We start from the raw sequence: 20,475 nt of genomic DNA on the forward strand, positions 1-20,475 counted from the left end.
TCCTGAACATATAGCCTCTGGGGCCTGGTGCTGGGTTGCAGACTCTACATGTCTGGTGCTGAGGTGATGGTAATGCTTCTGGTCCCCAGAACACTCATGGGTGGCCTGAGAGCATGTGGTTAGGAGTACTTACTGCTCAATCATGAAGACTGGGGCTTGGATCAGTCATCAGGAGCTCACATAACTCCAGCTCTAAGGAACCCACCCAGCTTGCTCTTCTGGCCTCTACGGCCACACACACACACACACACACACACACACACACACACACGTAAACTTACAGAGACACGTATCCCAAGTCATGCACACACAGAAAGGACTTTCGAAAGGAGAAACAAAGCAGTGGATGATTGAGAACACCTTCTTGTAATCCATATGTTAAAACAACCTGGGTATTTTCAGCTCTCTAAAGAACAGTTCTATGGAAAAGGACTTTGTCTCCTGAAGACAGAACAAGAACCACTGTGCTAAGGGGAACAGTGCAGTGCAAGACAAAGCTTTCTCAAATTATAGTGCATGGAATGCAGGAGCTGCCCTAAGGAAATGGAAAATGCAGGTTCCTCAGAGAGCTCAGGCAGGCACTGTCCAGGAATCTCTCTGTGACATCTCTCCCACTGAAGAGACAGCAGAAGGCCCTGCTCATTTCCAGCCTTGCTGTGAACCCTCAAATCTCTCCATGCACAGTCTTCCTCATGACACGGTCCTTGTCTGTGAGGTTAAATGAGTCTTCAAGTGTTCACCATCCTCAAGTTTTGTGTCTGACCTTGGTGTTGTGGGTTAGTAAAGGGAGCAGAGTAGAAGAGGCACATCACTGAACAGGACGCTAAGAGGCAAGATTCACGTTTACCAAGTGATACGCAGTGTGCACTGGGTTAGTCTTCTTACCCTTGTTACCTCAGCTCATTCAGTGTGTCAAGTTTCTCTTTGCATGGCTTAGAACTTAAGGGTAGTTCTTCAGTGACCAGTTCTTAAATTAATTGTCATTTTTAATGTATTTTTGTTGGTGCAATGCAGGAATGTTCTGATGGCTACATGTGCAAAACACAGTTTCAAATAAAAAATGGGACGACGGCATCACATCTGGGAACACCTGCCAGTGTACACGCATGTCTTCCAACAGAGGTGAGTAGTGTAGTGTGCCGTGGTCTCCTTTGCAGTCTTCATGAAGTATAAATTTAAAACTTTCAGTCTGTTTTATGTATGTTTATATTTTAAAAAATGAATAGCACTTAGGTCCTGGGACTGTTGGTGGTAGGAGTGTGCACGTCATTTCTGAGGGGCTGTTTTCTTGACCGCAATGGAAATAGGAGTGGTGGTGTCCACTGTGGGGCCTTGCAGTTCTGGTGACCCGTCACCCTTTTCCTTGGACTTGAGGACACACAACATCTCTTGCCTTGATTTTCATGATGGCATCTCTCCCTATACAGACCTGTTTCTGAGTACAGTCTACCATTGACTGTTTTCCTAGCCTTTGGGAACTTTGTAGAACCTGAGTCTCATTCTTTAGGCTACTTCGGCTAACTTGAGAAATTTACAAAATTAAATGTCATTGAAGTGCTGAGTTCTTTGTGACTTTCTACATATTTTCAGGTTCTTTTAAATCAAAATGCAAATAGCCTTAGTATGTTTCTTTCCTTTCCTCTTTCCTTCCTTCTTTTTTTTTTTTTCTTTCACAGGGTTTCTCTATGTAGCCATGGCTGTCCTAAAACTCACTCTGTAGACCAGGCTGGTCTCAAACTTATAGAGATCGACCCGTCTCTGCCTCCTGAGTGCTGGGATTAAAGGTATGTACCATCACCACCTGGCACTATGCTTCTTATTCCTAAGAAAGGTTGTACCTATCCATTCTGAAAAATGAACAACAGGGAAATATATAAAGTGAAAGAATTCTCCGATACACCTTCAGGTAGGTACGCAGTATAGTATTTTTGAAAATAGTTTCTATTTTCCTTAGGTTTTTCCTATACATATATTTTGGTACCAAAGAAGAATATCATGGGCATTTCCCATGTTAGTAAGTGCAGAATCCTTAGTTTTCTTGGTGACTGCTTGGCATTCCATTTGATGGCTACAACATAATTATATATTCTTACTTCAGGAAGCACTTGAATTTTAACAGATGGAAGATGATTGATGGGGACCTAATTGCTTTAGCACAAAGAAATAAAATTGTTTAAATTTTGAGCATTTTAGTAAAGAGTGAGGAGATACTTGTGTACATGTCTTTGTGTGTGTGTGTGTTCTCTGTATGCTTGTGTGTATATCCATTCCTGTCTGTGCCTATTAAGGTATGTTCCTGTCTCTCTGTGTGTACGTGTTCCTTTAGGTATGTGTGCATGTTTCTATCTGTATGTACGTGTTCCTGTCTATATATGTGTTCGTGTGTATAATGTATGTGGGTGTGCTTGCACACATGTACCTGCATGCATATGGATGCTAGGTCCGTATGGTGTGTTTTTCTATTGCTCTTCACCTTATATTTTTCAGGCAGGGTCTCTACTGAACCTGGAGCTCACCAGTTTAGCAAGCCTAGATGACCAATGTGAACCAGGGTCTCCTCTTTATACCTCTACTGCTAGGATTACAGGTGCACGCCACCACACTCAGCTTTCGCACGGCTGCTCTGAACCCAGGTCTTCATGTGTGCTCGAAAGCACTTTAGCCCCTGAAGCCGTTTTCTTAGTGGAGATGCTCTTCTTTGTGTGCAGAGGAAGAGGTGCTCAGAATCTGTGAAATTGGATCAATTTGGTAGTTACGCCTTGCTTGCCCACTGCTGCCTGTGTACAACGCTTTCTAGGAGTAACTCCCTCCAGGAGCGTTTGATCCCAAGGCATCCTTGATTGTATGCTCAGTAGTGTTAAGAACTGCATGGAAGTTGCTTGAATCTTAGTTACTGCATCATGGCTCAATAGCCAACACCAATCCTGAAGCCAGACACATTAGGCAGCTTCCTCAATTCATTATATATTAGCTTAAAAAGTTAACATAGAAATGATGATTAAAAAGGCAAAATTACTAGTTTCTGTCTAACAAGTTGGCAGGGGTGGTGAAGGCACTAGAAAGTGGTTTGGCAGTACAAGATGTTGAAATAAGAGCGGCGGGGCTGCGTCCCCAGCACCCTGGCCGCCTGTTAGCTCATGCCCGAAATAACAACACACAAACTGTATTCATTTAAATGAATTGGCCCATTTCTATCTAGCCTCTTCTAGGCTAATTCTCGCACTTGGACTAGCCCATTTCTAATAATTGTTTGTAAGCACCCCAAGGTGCGCTTACCGGGAAGATTCTAACCTACGTCCATTCTGGGTCGGAACTTCATCGCGTATGCCCAGGAAAGCGAAGCAGGGCCTCTGCTCCAGAGAGCAGAGCTGTCGACTCTGTCTGAGGAGTCTTACCTCACTTCCTCTTCCTCCTGTTTACTCCTCCCACCTATGTTCTCACCAATCAGGGCCAAGGCAGTTTATTTATTACTTAATGAATGAAATCAACAGATTGGTATATGACACTCCCACATCAACAAGAGAACTGACACTTTCTGGTGTTGATTGACAGAGTTTAAAGTCGTGTCCATTCTATGAGTGATCCCTACTGAATGGAGAAGTTTAGCCTCCTACCAATTTCTCCACCCTTTGCTAGCATTGCCCAGTACGACTCAACATGGAGGAATGCTGGGAGGACTTCCCTGAGGAGTAGCCATGGCCTTGCACCACATTCTGCGGTGGCGCTTTACTGTGCTCACATCATTATGTTCTATCCCCATCCTTCTGTTTAGCAAACTCCCTGGTCTGATGTAGTGCCTTTGCATCAGAATAAACTGCAGAGAGTGCTCAAAGACTAGCCGGAAATACGTGCATTTTTCAGGAGGCATGTGTGTCACACTGCCATTTATGATTGGAAGCAAACAGAAGCCATCATAATGTGCGATGGTAATGGATTGGTTAATTAAGGTACATGTGCAATGGATGCAGTTACTAAGAAGATTTTCTGTGTAACCAATAGAATAAGAATTAAATGTTAAATGGAAAATGGACAGTTATTATAGCCTAAACAATTTAATTCAAGTACATCTACTATCATTTGAATTAGCTGTTGACTATTATGTTTTTAAATATTATTAATTTTTTTATCTCTTTAAAGAATGAAACCCACAATTCTTTCTTCTTGGAAGTCCTGGGGACTCTTATTTATTTATTTGATCCAACAGTTCAGTGTGGAGTCACCATCCATCTACGTAGGCTTCCTTTCTTGTAGGTGTCACATTTTCCAATTCCCAAATAAGAGAATGCTTTTAAAGTTGACAGAACAGTTCTGTGAGTTATTGCATCTCTTGATTTCTTTGCCAGTCTCCAGCTGAATGAGTAATTGAAAGATTCTAAACTGGGCGTGGCAGTGTATGCCTGTAATTTGAGATGTGGAGACAGAAGAATCAGGAGTCCAGGGCCCTCTTGAGCTACATAGCCAGTTTGGAGACAGTCAGAACTACACAAGACCTTGTTTTTTTTTTTCAACTTTTGCCTCCATTTATACCCACACGCCAGAAGAGGGCGCCAGATCTCTTTACAGATGGTTTGGAGCCACCATGTGGTTGCTGGGAATTGAATTCAGGACCTCTGGAAGAGCAGACAGTGCTCTTAACCACTGAGCCATCTCTCCAGCCCCAAGACCTTGTTTTAAACAAGCAAGCAAACAAACACAGGAACAAATAAAAAGCACAAAAGTAAAAAGATACTATATGTATGTATGTATGTGTATATGTATATATGTATTGTATGTATATAGCCTACATATTAATTTCCTTCTAATCAAGATTTTCTTAATTAGATTTTTAAAGAAGTTTTTTTCTATTCTACCCTTCTCTTCAGGGTTTCCTATACAGTGTGGTTCCTCTATTTCGCTTTCATACCCCATTGTATTCACGGTTTCTGAAGTGAAACTGCTCCTGTAGACTGTGACCTATCCGTATAGGGTTACATGATAAATATCTATAATCTAATTAGACTTTTCATTCTGGTCCCACCAGAATTAACTACTTCTGTATGTTGATATAAGCTGAGCAATAAGATAAACTACTTTGAATTGATTGAATTCTAAAGGGTTTTTACTTTGGATAGAATAGCAGTAATTTTTTTCTGATAACCAGTTTACATAGGAAAGTTACAAATGTCTGAAAAGAGAAACTTCAGTAAGGTTTCAATAGTCTATGTTTGTAGGAGTCAGCTGGAGTCTGGTGCTCATCTGTTGCTTGCCAGCCAATACTAGTGTTTTGTTTGCTATTGTTTGGTAACTCATAGTAAGTTGGACTGCCTAATGCGGACCTTAACTAGAAGAAAACACTACTATATTTGAAAGTTGTATTTTGTAATATATTTTAGTCATGTTCTAGCAGTGTGACCTTGTGTAAACCTGTTTTCTTACCTCAAATATTTGTTCTTTTTTTGGATACAGTATGCAAAAGTGCTATTATTAATCCTAACAAAATATTTCCTAGCCATATAATAAAGAGCAGGTAGTGAATGGGAAAATAAAAAGGTGAACATGTAACACTTCCTTTGTATTCTGTCATGATTACAAAGGTTGGGAAGAATCTCCAGGTTGCAAGACACCATTTCTCCAACCATAGTTAGCCACCAGTAAGGTACCATTTCTTCAACCACAGTCAGCCACCAGTAAGGTACCATTTCTTCAACCACAGTCAGCCACCAGTATCTCTCAGTGTTGTTTAGCGATGACTGGATGTGACTCTGACCAGAAAGTAGCAGTATTTAGGACATCTCAAGGGTTGTACGCACTGTCACACTTCCTTGATAAGTACTATACTGCATTGTATTCTTTTTTGTATTACTTTTTTCTTTCTTCATCAAGATTTATGCACAGTTTCTATTTATTCAATGGTATGATTATGGGTATGATAATGTACAGTTTGCTATTTTTCATTTTTAGATATCTCAGAATTAATATTTCATCTTAATAGCATGCTTACATTTGTGATGGAGTAGAAAATATTATGACAATTTAAATACATACTTAGGGTAGATTGTAATTAGATGGGGAATATATTGTTTCTCTTAAAATGCAGTGAACTGTTCATATTTAACAATTTTTGAATTTCAGTATTTAAACAAATTTTGTGATAAGGATTGATTATGCTCATGATAGAAGAACTTGGGGAGTATATAATGTTAGTTTGTGAAAATCACCAAATTTAGCTATAACTATGCTTTCAGAATGGGATGTCTGTCATGAAAATCATGATGATTAATGATCTTTAAAAAAGTGTATAAAACAACATTATCAAACATCAGTCATCAAAAGATGCCTACAGTCTGTGTGCAGAGGGAGAGAGCCCAGGGACATGGTCTGAGCATCAGAAAATACAGACTTAAGCAAAATATACTATTAACCCTAAAACCATGACAGTCAAATGGCTAGAATAATTTTTTTTTTTTTGTTTTTGCTGTTAGTAGCTAATTGTGCCTGTAGACAGCTGAACAGCCATGCCAAAGGAATGCAGATACGTGAATGGGTGGATTCCAAGCCAGAAGGAAGAGTTTCTGTGGTGTTAGTACTTTTATTTGTTTAGCCCCAATCAATATTTCTATCAGTGACTTTAACAAATTTCGTTTAAACAAACATTTGTGTCAGTATTAATGTCTGTGCACTAAGATTTTAATCCTCATGAAGAAGTACTTGCAGTGACCATTTATTGGTTTTCTAATATGTACCGATTTCCCTCATTAGTTCTGTATTATCTTATAATCGTCACAAGCCTCTGTGGCAGTATAGTAATGACGGATTTAAACGTGATGTGATGCACAGAAGGAAGACAGGAGCTAACTTCAGTGCTGGCGCTGCTTTGAGTGCCTTGTGTACGTAACTTCATTTTATCTCATGATCCTGTTGTAATTAGAGTGGCGGGGCTGCGTCCCCAACACCCCGGCCACTTGGCTAGCTTATGCCCGAAATAACAACACACAAACTGTATTCATTTAAAGAACTGCTTGGCCCATGAACTCTAGCCCTTACAGGCCAATTCTCGCACCTGGACTAGCCCATTTCTAATGATGTGTGTAAGCACCCCAAGGTGCGCTTACTGGGAAGATTCTAGCCTAAGTCCATCATGGGTTGCAGCTGCCTGGGAGAGCAGAGCATGACGGCTGTCAGGTCCCTCTGAAAGCAGAGCAGAGTCTGACCTCACTTCCTCTTCCGCCCAGAATACTATTCTGTTTACTCCTCCCATCAATGTTCTAAGCTATGAGGCCAAGCAGTGTGTTTATTACTTAACCAATGAAATCAACAGATTGATATATGACACTCCCACATCATGATCCAGACACATATATTCCTGTCAGTGTACACATAAGGACAGAGACAACAGTGGTTAAGAAGCTTCCCCAGGGACAAAGACAAAGATGTGATTAAACTTGACTTAAACTCATGCTCTTAACTACTGGAAAAGTAGTGGATACTATTTTAGTAGTCACCAGCATCACCTGTGGGCTTGCTAAAAACAAATTATCGTGTAACAAACAATTTGTTCAAATTAATTGCTGAGCCCACTCCTACAATTTTTGATTCAGTAGGTCTAAAGTTTGCACTTCTAATAAGCTCCGAGAGGGGACTGATGGTGCTGGGTCAGGACCACACAGTGAGAACTCCTACACTCCTCTAGCATGCTTAGCACATGTGAGACTGCAGAGGTGGCCAGCTCATCCAGTGGGTCAGGCAGTATTGCAACAATCTTTTTTTTTTAATTGAGAATAAGAGAAAAAAAAAGTTTCCGCCTCCTCCCAGCCTCCCATTTCCCTCCCCCTCCCCGCACTCTTCTCTCCATCCCCCCACTCCTCTCCCCCTCCCCCTCTAATCCAAAGAGCAGTCATGGTTCCCTGCCCTGTGGAAAGTCCAAGGTCCTCCCCCCTCCGTCCATGTCTAGGAAGGTGAACATCCAAACTGGCTAGGCTCCCACCAAGCCAGAACATGAAGTAGGATCAGAACCCCTTGCCATTGACCTTGGCTTCTCATCAGTCCTCATTGTTCGCCATGATCAGAGAGTCCGGTTTTATCCCATGCTTTTTCAGTCACAGTCCAGCTGGCCTTGGTGAGCTCCCAATAGATCAGCCCCACTGTCTCAGTGGGTGGGTGCACCCCCCGTGGTCCTGACATCCTTGCTCGTGTTCTCCCTCCATCTGCTCCTCATTGGGACCTTGGGAGCTCAGTCCAGTGCTCCAGTGTGGGTCTCTGTCTCTATCTCCATCCATCACCAGATGAAGGTTCTATGGTGATATGAAAGATATTCGTCAGTATTGCTATAGGATAGGGTCATTTCAGGTTCCCTATCCTCAGCTTCCCAAGGGACTAACTGGGGACATCGCCTTGGGCTCCTGGGAGCCACTCTAGGTTCAAGTCTCTTGCCAACCCTAAGGTGGCTCCCTTAACTAAGATATGTGCTTCCCTGCTCCCCTATCCAACCTTCCTTTATCCCAATCTTCCTGTTTCCCCAAGTTCCCCCAATCCTCCCCTTCTCACTTTTCTCTCCCCGTCCCCCCTTATCTCCAACCCACCCCACCCCCAAGATCCCAATTTTCTCCCCGTCAATTTTATCTACTTCCCAACAATCTTGATGCAATGAAAGGCGCTTTAGGTTTGCTAGAAGCAGAATTTAAGATAAGAATTTCTCTTCAAATGATTTATGGTAGGAGTGCTCTTAAGAGAAAAGGAATAGGGGAAGCATGGCAGAGCAAGAATAAAAGCCATGGAGGAGGAAGAAACTCGAGACAAACTTTATCTCAGCTCTTCATTTCAAATCATATCAAAGAATTAGTCCCACTATGGTCACTGAGATGGCCTTTTGTACTCGAATTATCACGGGTTAGTCATTTGTTAGCCAAATCCTCAGGTTGGTAGCTCCAGTCTCCTGAGTAATTCTCCAAAGAAGGGATCTACTACAAGTTATCAGCCAACAGTCACAGCCTCTGAGCAGAGATGGGTGGACTAGCCTTAAAGAGGACCTACGAGGGTATCAGCAACATCACTAGTAAGGAGTGACATGAAGTCAACCAAATAGAACATAGAGGAAAGGGTCTGTCCACTACATGTGTGAATTCCATGTTGGAGAAACATAAATGTTGGAAAAAGAAAACAGTCTATATTGAACATATACAGACTATTTTCTTGTTGCTATTCTCTAACCAGTATATTAGCAATTTATATAACATTTGTGTTCTATTAGCTATTACAAGCAATATTGAGATGATTTAAAAAGTGTGGGAGGATAGGAAGCACGTGAGTATCAGCAGATTTTGCCATTTATTGGGGCACTTGAAACTCTCCCCCATGGATACTTAGGGATACTAATCTACGTGTAAGACTTGTATTTACATGAAGAGGGGAGGTTTTCTGAAAGTTGTAGTTTTAGTTGTCTTCAAGCTCAAGATAATTAAAAGCACATTAAAGATGCTGGGAAATTGATTAGAACTTCAGGTACATTGACCAATGCATAGGTGACTCATATATATCCTTAGGAAAGCTTGGGTTCCAGAAACCTTATGAAGATCTATGTAGTGAAAACTGTTTTTATACTGTCATGGACATCCTGCTTGTGATGCATGATCTGTGATAGTGCAGCATATTGTATGCAAATGTAGATACAAGATCCAAATCCATCATCACATAGATGACCCTGTTAAAATCAGTGGATCAAAACAAAATGAATAGTCATGAATGTGAGAGATTTGTAACACAGTGGGGGCAGGTAGACAGGAGTAGCAGGGAGATGGGAGCTGAGATGGCCAGTACGAATTATGTACACACGTGAACTTGTTGAAGAGCAAATTTAATTAATAAAAAATTTTAAAGTAGAGAGAAGAATCCAGTTATCTTTACCATCTCAGACATTTAAAAATTGTTAAAATATGAAACAAGGCCACCTTTCTTACTTATTTTTTTGGGAAAGTATGCTTTCATAGAAATATTTTAAATGTATTTAAATTAAATATTTTGGAATTTAATTTTTAACATAGCAAGTATACATAAATAAAATTTTAAACAAAAACTTACTGGCATCATCAATGAATTTTAAAGGTGTAAATAACTCCTGAGATCAAAATGTTTGAGAACCATTGTTCTAGATCAATTATTACATTATTACATTTGTAAAACATTGGTAATGAGTATAAACCATTCATTCATCAGTAATAGATTTAAAAAGTAAGTTATTGAGTTCATCTGACTGGGAGCATGCTGCAGCAGTTGGGGTGCTTGAGAGCATTATGATCAAGAATGTTGGGCAGTCTTGGGGATGTGGTAGTAGACCAGAAAACCAACCTTGGTTAGTTGTTTTCAGATATCTGAAGGCTTTCTTGCAGAAGGGAGAGTGCATTTTGTTTGTTTCTGAGGGTGAGACTAGTTTTGTAGTCTGACAGCTCTTCTAGACAAGTCTGTGTGTAGCTTTGCTCACAGTGAAACTGATGAGTATGCAGAACTAGGAGCTAGTGAAGCAGACATGGCTCTCCACCTTTCCATTTTCAAAAGGTCCGATGGAGGTGTGAAGTTCTATGTGAATGGTTTGAGAAAATGTTTCATGGAGTTCAAACAACCTCTATCTTAGGGCTGCAATGTTTCTTAGATGATCAGTTTATAATTTGTTGCAGGATACTTGATCACACTGTGAACTCCAAGATTTCATTATTTACTGGAGAAACCTGTTTCTAGTAGTGGTGTAGCTCAGCTCTAGAACACACCTTTAATCCAAGAGCTTTCTGCTTGAATACTGTAAACAGGATTAAATTAAGTCAACCATATGTCTAGAGGTGGAGCAAGCAACCATTTGACAGGAAGTGAACACAGGACTATTAAGAAAAAATATAGAAGGAGTCAGGAGGATGGAGAGAGAGATGCACAGGAAGTGGAGGGGAGGAACATGAAGTGAGAGAGGACTTGATTGAGTTGGTAGAAGGGACGAGGTTGCTGGGCTGATGGTGGAGGAGGAAGGTCAGTTGAGTGCTTTTCTCTGCAAGTTTTCACCCCAGTATCTGGCTCTCCAGTCTTTGTTGGTAAAATTAAATGATTGAGATTTTATTAAAAGTATCAGTAACTCCTTTTCTTCAAACAGTTCAGGAAGATACACTTACTATGTAGAAGATTGATCTAGGGCCTTCTAAGTTTCACTTAGAACTGAATGGCCAACGCATAGTTTATGCATAAATTAGACTTTGTTTCTAGACAGTTAGACCCAGTCTAGAAACAAAACATAAACTATGTATTGACTGTGTAGTTCAAGCTGGCATTAAACTCACTAGTGTTCTAGCCTGTTCTTGAATTCATGTAAGTTTTTCTTCTTTAGCCTCCCAACTGCTGAGATTATAGATGTGAGCCACCACTCTTGGCTCATATTAAATTTCTATTTTAAAATGTCAAAAAGGTACCTCTGCTAATAGCTGAGAATTTTTTAGAGATCTACTTTGTGCAATGTAGGAAATTTTCTGTACTATCATAGACCATCAATTCTAATTGTATATTTAGACTTATATGCCTGTGACATGACATTATCTACAATGGATTTTAAAAATCAAAACTGAACTGGCAAGACAACTCAGTAACAGATCAGTGCACTCATGGCCAAAACTAACAACTTGATCCCATCTCCAGAACGTACCTGGTGGGAGAAAGAACTGACTCCTTTAAGATATTCTCTATCTTTCCCCTATGCACTATGGCACATCTGTTCTCTCTTATCCCAACCCCTCATACTCAAATACAAAATTTGATGTGAAATAAAATGGAAAGTGAAGTCTTTATTGAAAGTCATGATCGCTATCTTTTTGACTGTGGTTTTCTGACTGTAGTTTAAAGTGATAGTTAAAATGGAATAGATGATAACCCACAGTGGGTCCAACAGCATCTTCTGTGCTAGTGTTGTAAAGCAGGAGTCCTGGAAGCTGTCAGTAGATGAGACACTTATTGAATCATTGCTGGGATTCACTTGCTGAATTTCTGAAATTGCAAAGTTGCAAGTGAGAGCATGTCTTTTCCAGTAGCCCTTCCGCAGGCCTGCGGTAGTGACCGACGAGCCTCCATGTAGGAAGAGGATTGTCTAAGGGGGCTAGCATAGTGAGAACTGCCCCGAGAACATCATGTCTTATATGACAGTTTTCATAAATGCATGTTGGTACTTATACTTCCCGTTATCAATTCATGAATTTTCATATTGGACCGAAGACTATTTATGGTAAAAATGAGATATGATCATTTTGCAATAGTGAAAGAATTATAAACAACCCTGCTTTGTTGATTATAGACTTACACTGAAAAAAATCTTATCAAAATAATTTAGGAAAATTAGGTGATAGTTTGAGATAGAAGTGGGAACACAAATTGTATATTCCAACTAGGTAAGTTTTCTTTCCTAAACATTTTACTCATTTGTTTTTTAGAATATCTTTTATATATTATTTGACAAATTCATACATTTATGTTTATAATATATCTCAGTTCTATCCTCCTGCAGTTCCCCTTTCTCACCTCCCTGATGACTCTCAACCATCCCCTCTGCCTCCTTCCTGTCTTTTCTTTCTTTTTTTTTTTTTTGTCTTTTCTTTTTTTACCCACTGAGTTCAGTCAGTGATGACCTCTAGAATGTTGGCTGATCCTGTTGGCTTGGGCAGCTCACGTTCACTTAGCCATAGCTACCGTGAGTTGAACAATCAAGCCATGTCAAGAGAACAGCATTTCACAGCGTTCCTTCCCTTCCTATGGCTCTGACATCTGCTCCTCACCCTCTTTCATGGTGTTCCACGAGTCTCCGTTTAGGTCAGTTATTCTTAGCACTTTGGCCAGTTAAGAGCCTCTACACTGTCTCCTCTGGGCTGAGAGCATCACTCGTCCTTGGGTACAAACATAAATATTACAAACAATGACCTGGGTTGTTTGGGGGACTTCTGAGGCCTGACCAATAACTAATAGGAAGGCATCCCACACCTTGTACTGAGATTTTCATTTAAGAACCCAGGACTTTGGGGGAAAGAATTGTTCACCCATACAGAGTACCTGTGTTTAAGCTTCTTCCAAAAAAATTAACATTTTGAATTAGCTGACAAAGGAGTAGGATTCTGTAAAGAAACATCCTTATTTCTGATGAATTTGTCCTCACCCCCTCTATGTTCCAATTAAGTAATGATTTTTGATGAAAGGTATTGTTAACTTTTAGTTCATTAAGAACTTTTAAGTCATAACATAACCCAAAGATCATTACTAATTTTTATAATTGATATGTATGTGATGTTGGAAAAATAACTACTAAACTGTAAATCTTCTGTGAAATTCTAAATCAGCTTGCTGTCTCAAAGAGACTGAAAATACAAGGTTGGAGGAACAAGGTATAGGATTTCTATTACACTTAGTATTGGCCCACTCAGTAGGATTCGATAGTGAGATGAACACGGAGTATCAACATTTGTAGTAATTAGGAAGGAAATTATTAATGAACACTTACAAGGGCATTATCTCAAAGTCTTTCCTTGTACTTCTGTAGTTAGCATTGCTTTGCACTTTTTTGTCTCTTAATTTCTTCTTTAGGTAATTTTTGAATCCTTTTCATGAAATAAAGACAGCTTATGTTTAGCCCTTTGATTACTATATTTCAAATACTCATGATATTTACTTTATATTGGTCAATAACTTTTACATCATTGTATTTGGAGTTTTGCATTTCTTCTGGAGAGGCAGTGGAGATAGGCACTGAATATATTTTATTTATTCGGTTTCTACCCTCGTTACTTTAGAGCCGCAGGCTGCACCTTCAGATTACATTCTTTTTACAACTATGAAAATGACAGAGCCATAAAGGGAGCAATAGTATGTTACTAGAGAGAGGAAAAAACAGAGTTTTTGTCTTAGGGCCTTATGATTCAGCAGCTGAGGTGAACCAGCACAGGTAGAATATTAGAGAGAGTGAGGCCTTCAACAAAAACAATCTACCATAAATTCCCCGAAGCATGCATCTAAGAACCAGTGCCAGGAGATGATCTTAGTGACCAAGAACACGTTCAGAGAATGATGATCTGAGGAAGCTTGGCTTCGCATGTGCTCACCTGCCCACAGGGTTTTAGTAAGTGGCTTCTCGGATGAGCTCTATTTTGTGTGTTCAAAATAGACTCATATGTTAGGATATTATTATTTCTTATAATGGAACATATGACAAGCACAGTTCTCAAGTAAATGGTAACAATTTCTCTGTAAAGCAATTGCTATTTTTAGACTGTCATATAGATATGATGATAAATGCGAATGGTGAGTAATAACCTGATTAGCCCTAGTAATTGGAAATGTAATTATTGAAGCAGCATTGAAATATCAGGAAGTTTATGTTTAGTGTCTGTAGGTACAGACAAATGGAAACATGCTTTATAGTTGTGTTATTTATTGACTTATTTGACAAACTGAGTGTTTCTAAATGAATGGATTTTAAAAACTGTCCTTTCTTTCTCAACTTATTTATTTATGTGTTTTGAAGATTTTATAGCCCAGTCTGGCCTTGAACTCACTGTGTAGCCCAAGCTGTCCTTTAATATGGAGTCCTGCTCAGCCTACCAAGTTCTGAGATCACAGGTGTGCCCCAGCAGACTCGGTGAAAGTGGATTGTTTCTAAAGGAAATACCTATCAGTGCAGCTGACTTCTGTCCTACCTATGTGATTCTTTTTTTTTTTAATTTTTTTTAATTTTTTTTTGTGATTCTTCTTAAGACACTATGAAAGATCAAAGACAAGATAAATCCTGACTTTATCTTTTAAATTTTGTTTTTTTTTTTGTGTATGGGTGTTGTGTCTGCATGTATTTCTTTGCACCACCTGTGTGCCTGGTGTCTGCAGAAGTCAGAAGAGGGCGTCTGATCCTCTGGAACTGGAGTTGTAGACAGTTGTGAGCTGCCCCATGGAAACTGGGAATGGAAGCTGGGTTCTCTGCCAGAGCAGAAAGTGCTCTTCACTTGACACTAGCCCTCTCTCCAGCTCCACTGATTCATTTAAGGTGTAGCATATACCATAGCGTGATGTGATGTTTGTCATGTCTGATGAGGATTTGAACCGCAGCAGTCTTTAGATACATTGCAGGAGATGTAGTTTGTGGCAACAGACTGCTTCTTTAGAAGCGCATGGCAGAGTGTTTGTATTTGCCTCCTAGAGTTCATAGGAAGCACGCATGCAGGCATGGGAGGGAAACCATTTAAGCTGTTCATGAAATATGGCTCACAGGTCTTAATGCAGGTTAGTGCTCTCCTATGATGGATTTCAGAGGCAGAGTACTTTCAGCATTCTTCTGTGTTCCTTCATGTCTAGGCCCTTGATACCTGCGTTACAGCACTAGAAAAAATTCAGATAAGATATTCAGTTAGTGAGACTCTAACCTAAATAGCTTCTGAGGACTACTTTTACCTTGAAAATGCTGTGCATTCTGTTGCCTTTGGCAAAACTTGGAGGGAATTTATATTTTGAGAGAAATCAAATTGAATGTTGAATAAATCCATAGAGAAAACTAATTATCTTTCTATTTATCAAGCTAATAAAAAAAAAAACCTTTGTAAAGATACTACAGCAGTATAGCCATTGTATTTTCACTCATCGTGAGGTGGCTGAGAAGGTTTCCTTTGTGTGTCAGTCTGTTGTGAGGTCCATCTATTTCTGGAGTCAGTGTGTATTTTAAAGAGTACTAAGCTGAATTTTGTGCACAAAAAAATTGACAACGGCATAAGGGATATACTTGAGTGTGTAACATGCTTTTAACATGCACCGGGCCATGGACTTAGTTCCCATCAACAAATAACCCAGTAGTGGGGTACTTATACTCAATCTAATGTGGGAGCCAGCTGCTTCTACGGGAGGACGCTAGTACCTTGTTTGAATTTTGTTACTCTACTTATGTCATCCATCCAGGTTGTGAGGTTGACAAGTCCCCCATGCTGTCCTTTATGGGCATTTATGGGTCAGGGGTTTCAAATTTCTTGAGTCTTTCATGTAGAATTTCTGAGCAGGATATCTTGATCTTATTATCAAACTAAAACAAATAAAAGTGAAATCATGTCTTAGCAGTTCTTCCTCTTTGATTTTGTTTTTAACACAATAGAAGTATTTGGAGTGGAGAAAAAGACATTGCTTAGAATGTATTACAATGAGATTTTATCTTACAATAAATTACATATAAATCTAAAATACTTGAATTTAAAAATTTATTTATTGATTTGAAATTAATTTTCATCCTTAGTTAAACTGACAAAGTTAATTAAAAATATTCCATGGAATATTATTTTGGATTGCATAAATGGATAAAGGGTGTTCAACCATGTTCTTGGCTCCTGCAACGTTTCTTTAAAGTCGGGGTTTGCTAAATAAAGCAGGAGGTTTTGAGATAAGATTGAGGAGATGAACATGTCGTTCTGCTGACCTCAGCAGAACTTCCAGATAGTGATCAAGTTTGTCTAGCTCTACAGTGGACTGCGGAGGGAAGGGAAGCAGGTATCCAGCTGGCAGTAGTAGCCAACTCCTGGACGATGCCTGGAAATGTGTCTGTGAGCAGTAGGTCGGAAGGTGACAGCTTGTGTTTAGTTGCTCCACTGTCTGTTCTGAGGGGAAGCCAGTAGTGATGATCCGAAAGTGACAGTTTGTGCTTTGGACAGGAGTGTGACCTTCCCCAATCACTGTGTGTGGACACGCCCCTGTCTGCCCTGCCTTACATTTGTTTATATTGTCTTCTGATGTGCCTCACTGCCGAGTTCATCTGCTAAAAAGGCTGATCTCACATTCCGGAAACCTCTGCTCACAAAGTCCTTGTTTTCAACTAAGACCATGTTTTGTATATCCAGTCAACTTTTACTTCTCCTGCTGTGCTGGGTGTGGAATGTCCTCCATCGACTCAGGTTTTGAGAGTTTGTGTCTCAGCTGAGGTACTGTTTTGTGATACCTACAGATATTAAATGCAGGCTTTTCATGGTTATCCACATTGGTTCAGGCCTTTTCTGCCTCCTCCTGTGTCACAGCGTGGGAGCCTCCGCTGCCTCCCTGGGTCCCTGAGCAGCCACCTTCCCTACTGTGCTCCACACTGTGGAATTGTGAGCAAGAGGAAAACCTTCCTCCCATAGCAGTTTCTTTCAGATTTTTGTGGCAGAAGACGAGGAAAGTAATCTATTTGCCATGATCTAGGTCCTTTTGTCAGTACCTGCAGTGCCCAAGCCCACTCTTGGCCCCTAGCCTTTATGCCACGACTCCTATTTCTACTGCTGGTCCTTGTCTACAAGCCTGACTTGCTCCTCACTACCAGACTATGTAAGTACTCTATACCACCCTTTCTCTTTTTTATCATTAATCCCAACCTCAACTCTTTCTTTTACCTTACTGTTGGGAGCTGTGAACCCCCAGATCCTGAATTTCTTGTAAACAACTTGTTTTCCTCTACTCTGAGACAGCTTGCAGCTGTTCTGAGCATGAGACCCTCAGGAGGAGGGTTTCTGGTGCGTTTGGCTGGGGCATGGCTATCCCTATATAAACTGCCCCTGGACACAATAAAGGGGGAATTCTTGGGGCATTCTGGCATCAAGGATGACCTGTGTCTCTCTCTGTGAGTCTTTGTGTGTTTCAATATTCAGCCCCTTGCCCGGTTCATGAACTGTATGGTAGCGCATAGAGTAGAGACGGGCATGGTGCGCTACACCTTACATTAAAATCAAGAGATGGAAATGGCCTCCCTTGCTACTGGTAATCTTGGACTTACCAATTCTAGTGTTCATCTTCTTTGACCCTATTATAGCATTGGACCATATTGACCAAACCTTTCTTCATGAAATTAACTCTTCTTGTCTTCAAGACACTGGGAGAAATGAATTCTTATTCATCTTTCTAACAGGTCATTGAATTATGCTATGGTAATAGCTGGAACATTTTCTTTAAGCCATGACCTTTATGGAGTATTGAAGACAAACCCATATAAATCAAGGTAATCTAGAAGGGGAAGATAAATGGTTGATCATGAGACTCAAAGTCAGGAGTCATCAATACGATGGAGGTAGTAATGTGGGATCGTGGGCTATTATGTAACTGCAACAGAAGAACCCATAGCTGTACAATTTGATAACCAGCAGCCTCACTAGTCAGTGTGACTTAGAAACCTGTGATGGGACTTGAACAGCATGGTCTGGCTGTAGGTGAATTGTCCGTCCTTTTGTCTACTTTGTCTTGTATAGCCATTATCCAGTCCTGGCTCTCTAGTGACACTAAGGTGTGTAGTGTATCCTGGGCATTCTTGAAGAGAAACATCAACTACCAAAAATATTTTTCAAATCATACTCTTCCTTCCTGAATTCTTGGAATGGTGTTGGGAGTGGTGTATATACCTATGGTGGTATTGGTTGGCAAGAGGTACTCTCATCTAAGGAAAAGAATTGTGGGGGGGGGGTGGCAGAGGGGTGCATGAAGATTGAATTTGATCTTTGGTTGGTTTAAGAAGCAGTCAGAGGTTTGGGGAGGATTGGTGTGAAATTTTTCTACTGAGGGGTAGTAGGTTGCGGCTACTCTATTGTTAGATTGGATTCCTATAAAGCAGGGCATGGTGAGATTCAGAGGAACAGACCATTAAAGAAAACAGGGTTAAATATAAAGGGTAGTGCAAATGGATTGCAGTTAAGCAGAGAAGAGATTGATGGAGAAAGAATGAAGGAGGTCAGGAGTGATTGTTCTGACCAGTTTGGAATTTGCTGGGCCTACTTTTCAGTTAATGGGCGAATGGTGCATGACTCACACAGATTTGGGGAGTTTCTGGAGAGACAAGCGCTAACCTGAATATGTGGACAGAGAGAACCAGATGGCTCTGTGATCCACATGTTTTCTTCTGCTGCTGTCCTTGTCTTCTTCTTAACCTCTTGCTTTTCAGAAGGTGTCTGCTGAATCTTCTGGATGGTTTATGGCTGTTGCTGGTGTGGGCCCGCAGCTGGGGACTAGGACTGCTCAAAAGTGCTGGAGAGCAGTTGAGTGGAAGCCCTGTGTTTAGGGTTATAATTCCCGGCCACAAGAACCCGCTCCAGAAGTCCAGGACACGTAGCTTACTTCATAGTACTTTCTCAGGAAGTAGTCCTGAATGAATTTTATACTGGAAAGAAGGTTTTAAAGACAATGGAGTTTCAGCTATGGTTGGTCTTTCTGACAATATTCCCTGTAGGATTCCGACCCTATACCAGGCATTTTATGAAATGATGGATAATACAGCGAGAATGCAGTTGTGGAATCTGCGGATCTGCGGTTTGTAGAAGTGACAAGGCATATTAAGACAAATTTCAGTCACCCGCTATTAAGACCCAAACCAGTTTTTTTTTTTTTTTGAAGAAACTTTATCCACCTCCCACGTTGGAGCTTTTACATATGATTGGTAGTTTAGTGTTCTTTTAAAAAGTAATAAACAAATGAATGTTTCAGGAAATCTGTGATAGACCAAATCAGGTGGAACTGATTTAATGTTATGGATAATTACATAATTAGTGCTGTAAAAAATAAACCATACTATCTGCTTGATGGACTGGGGCTGCTGTGAAGGAGGTGTGTAATTATATAATCAGCGGCCTCCTCCTATGCTGACTCCAGGTTATCCTCTCCCAGCCTAGGCTGAGAAGCAGCTTCCTTCCTTGTATCTCCTGCTGTTATTTAAGAGGAAAGGGTGGAACTCTGTTCTGTAATACAGTTCCCCATGTCCTGGATCTGTTTGAGAGCATCCTTTAAGACCAGTGGCTTTCAACTTTTCTTTAATAAAACTTCATTTAAAAAATCTGTTCTACATCAGGACCTAGGACTACATACAAGTCTCTCTGAAATCAAGGTTGTGAAACAGATCTTACTCCTGAACTACTCTGTTAATCTCTTCTACTCTATTATTATTTTAATTTTAGCCAAGGCCAACTAATTGATTTCAGAACCTATTGATGGCTCATGAATGGCATTTGAAGACTATAACCTTTGACCTTAATGATTGTTAATGCCACTGGAAGGGATTCACACAAGAGAGTAATGGGATTGCTAGGCGATTTGTGTGACAGGTTGGTGTGACGTGGTTTAAAGTGTCTCATCCTTGGAGGTGGGGAAATTTGGTTTTAAATCTCTATTTGTAGTCATTTTCACTGTTTGACTTTGAAGATGTTATTTATAGAACCTTTTAAAAGTCCAAATCCCTTCCCCTGTAAAACTGGTTCCCAAATTACCCACAGGACTCAGGTGGGAACCTGGGTCTTTGTGCCATTCTGTAATGGAAATAACATACACACTATTGTGAGTTATCCATCACATTTGGTTTCTTTGCCTGCCTCCCCTATCACAAGACACCTCAGCTGGAGGAGAACATAGTTGCTATAGAGATTTGCATTGGTACGGATCTTGGTTTATTGATACAAACGTAAGGTAAATTTTCTTATATGTATATTTCTGCTCTTGATTAAGGTGTTTGTATAGCTCATT

The 20,475-nt window shown here is 40.3% G+C and overlaps 1 protein-coding gene across 1 annotated transcript in view; it reads left to right on the top strand.

Annotated features, from left to right (window-relative positions):
- Positions 1-1,017: 1,017 nt before the first annotated feature.
- Atg10 (autophagy related 10) overlaps positions 1,018-20,475 on the top strand; it is a 213,623-nt gene continuing 194,165 nt past the window's right edge. The window contains exon 1 of the mRNA XM_050119845.1: positions 1,018-1,122. Coding sequence (XP_049975802.1) covers positions 1,033-1,122 — 90 coding nt within the window. The 5' untranslated portion in view covers positions 1,018-1,032. The remainder of the gene's footprint in view (positions 1,123-20,475) is intronic.

The sequence above is a fragment of the Alexandromys fortis genome, unplaced genomic scaffold, assembly GCF_014885135.2.
Source record: "Alexandromys fortis isolate MF-2015 unplaced genomic scaffold, M_Fortis_MF-2015_v1.1 scaffold_132, whole genome shotgun sequence".
Lineage (NCBI taxonomy): Eukaryota > Metazoa > Chordata > Mammalia > Rodentia > Cricetidae > Alexandromys > Alexandromys fortis.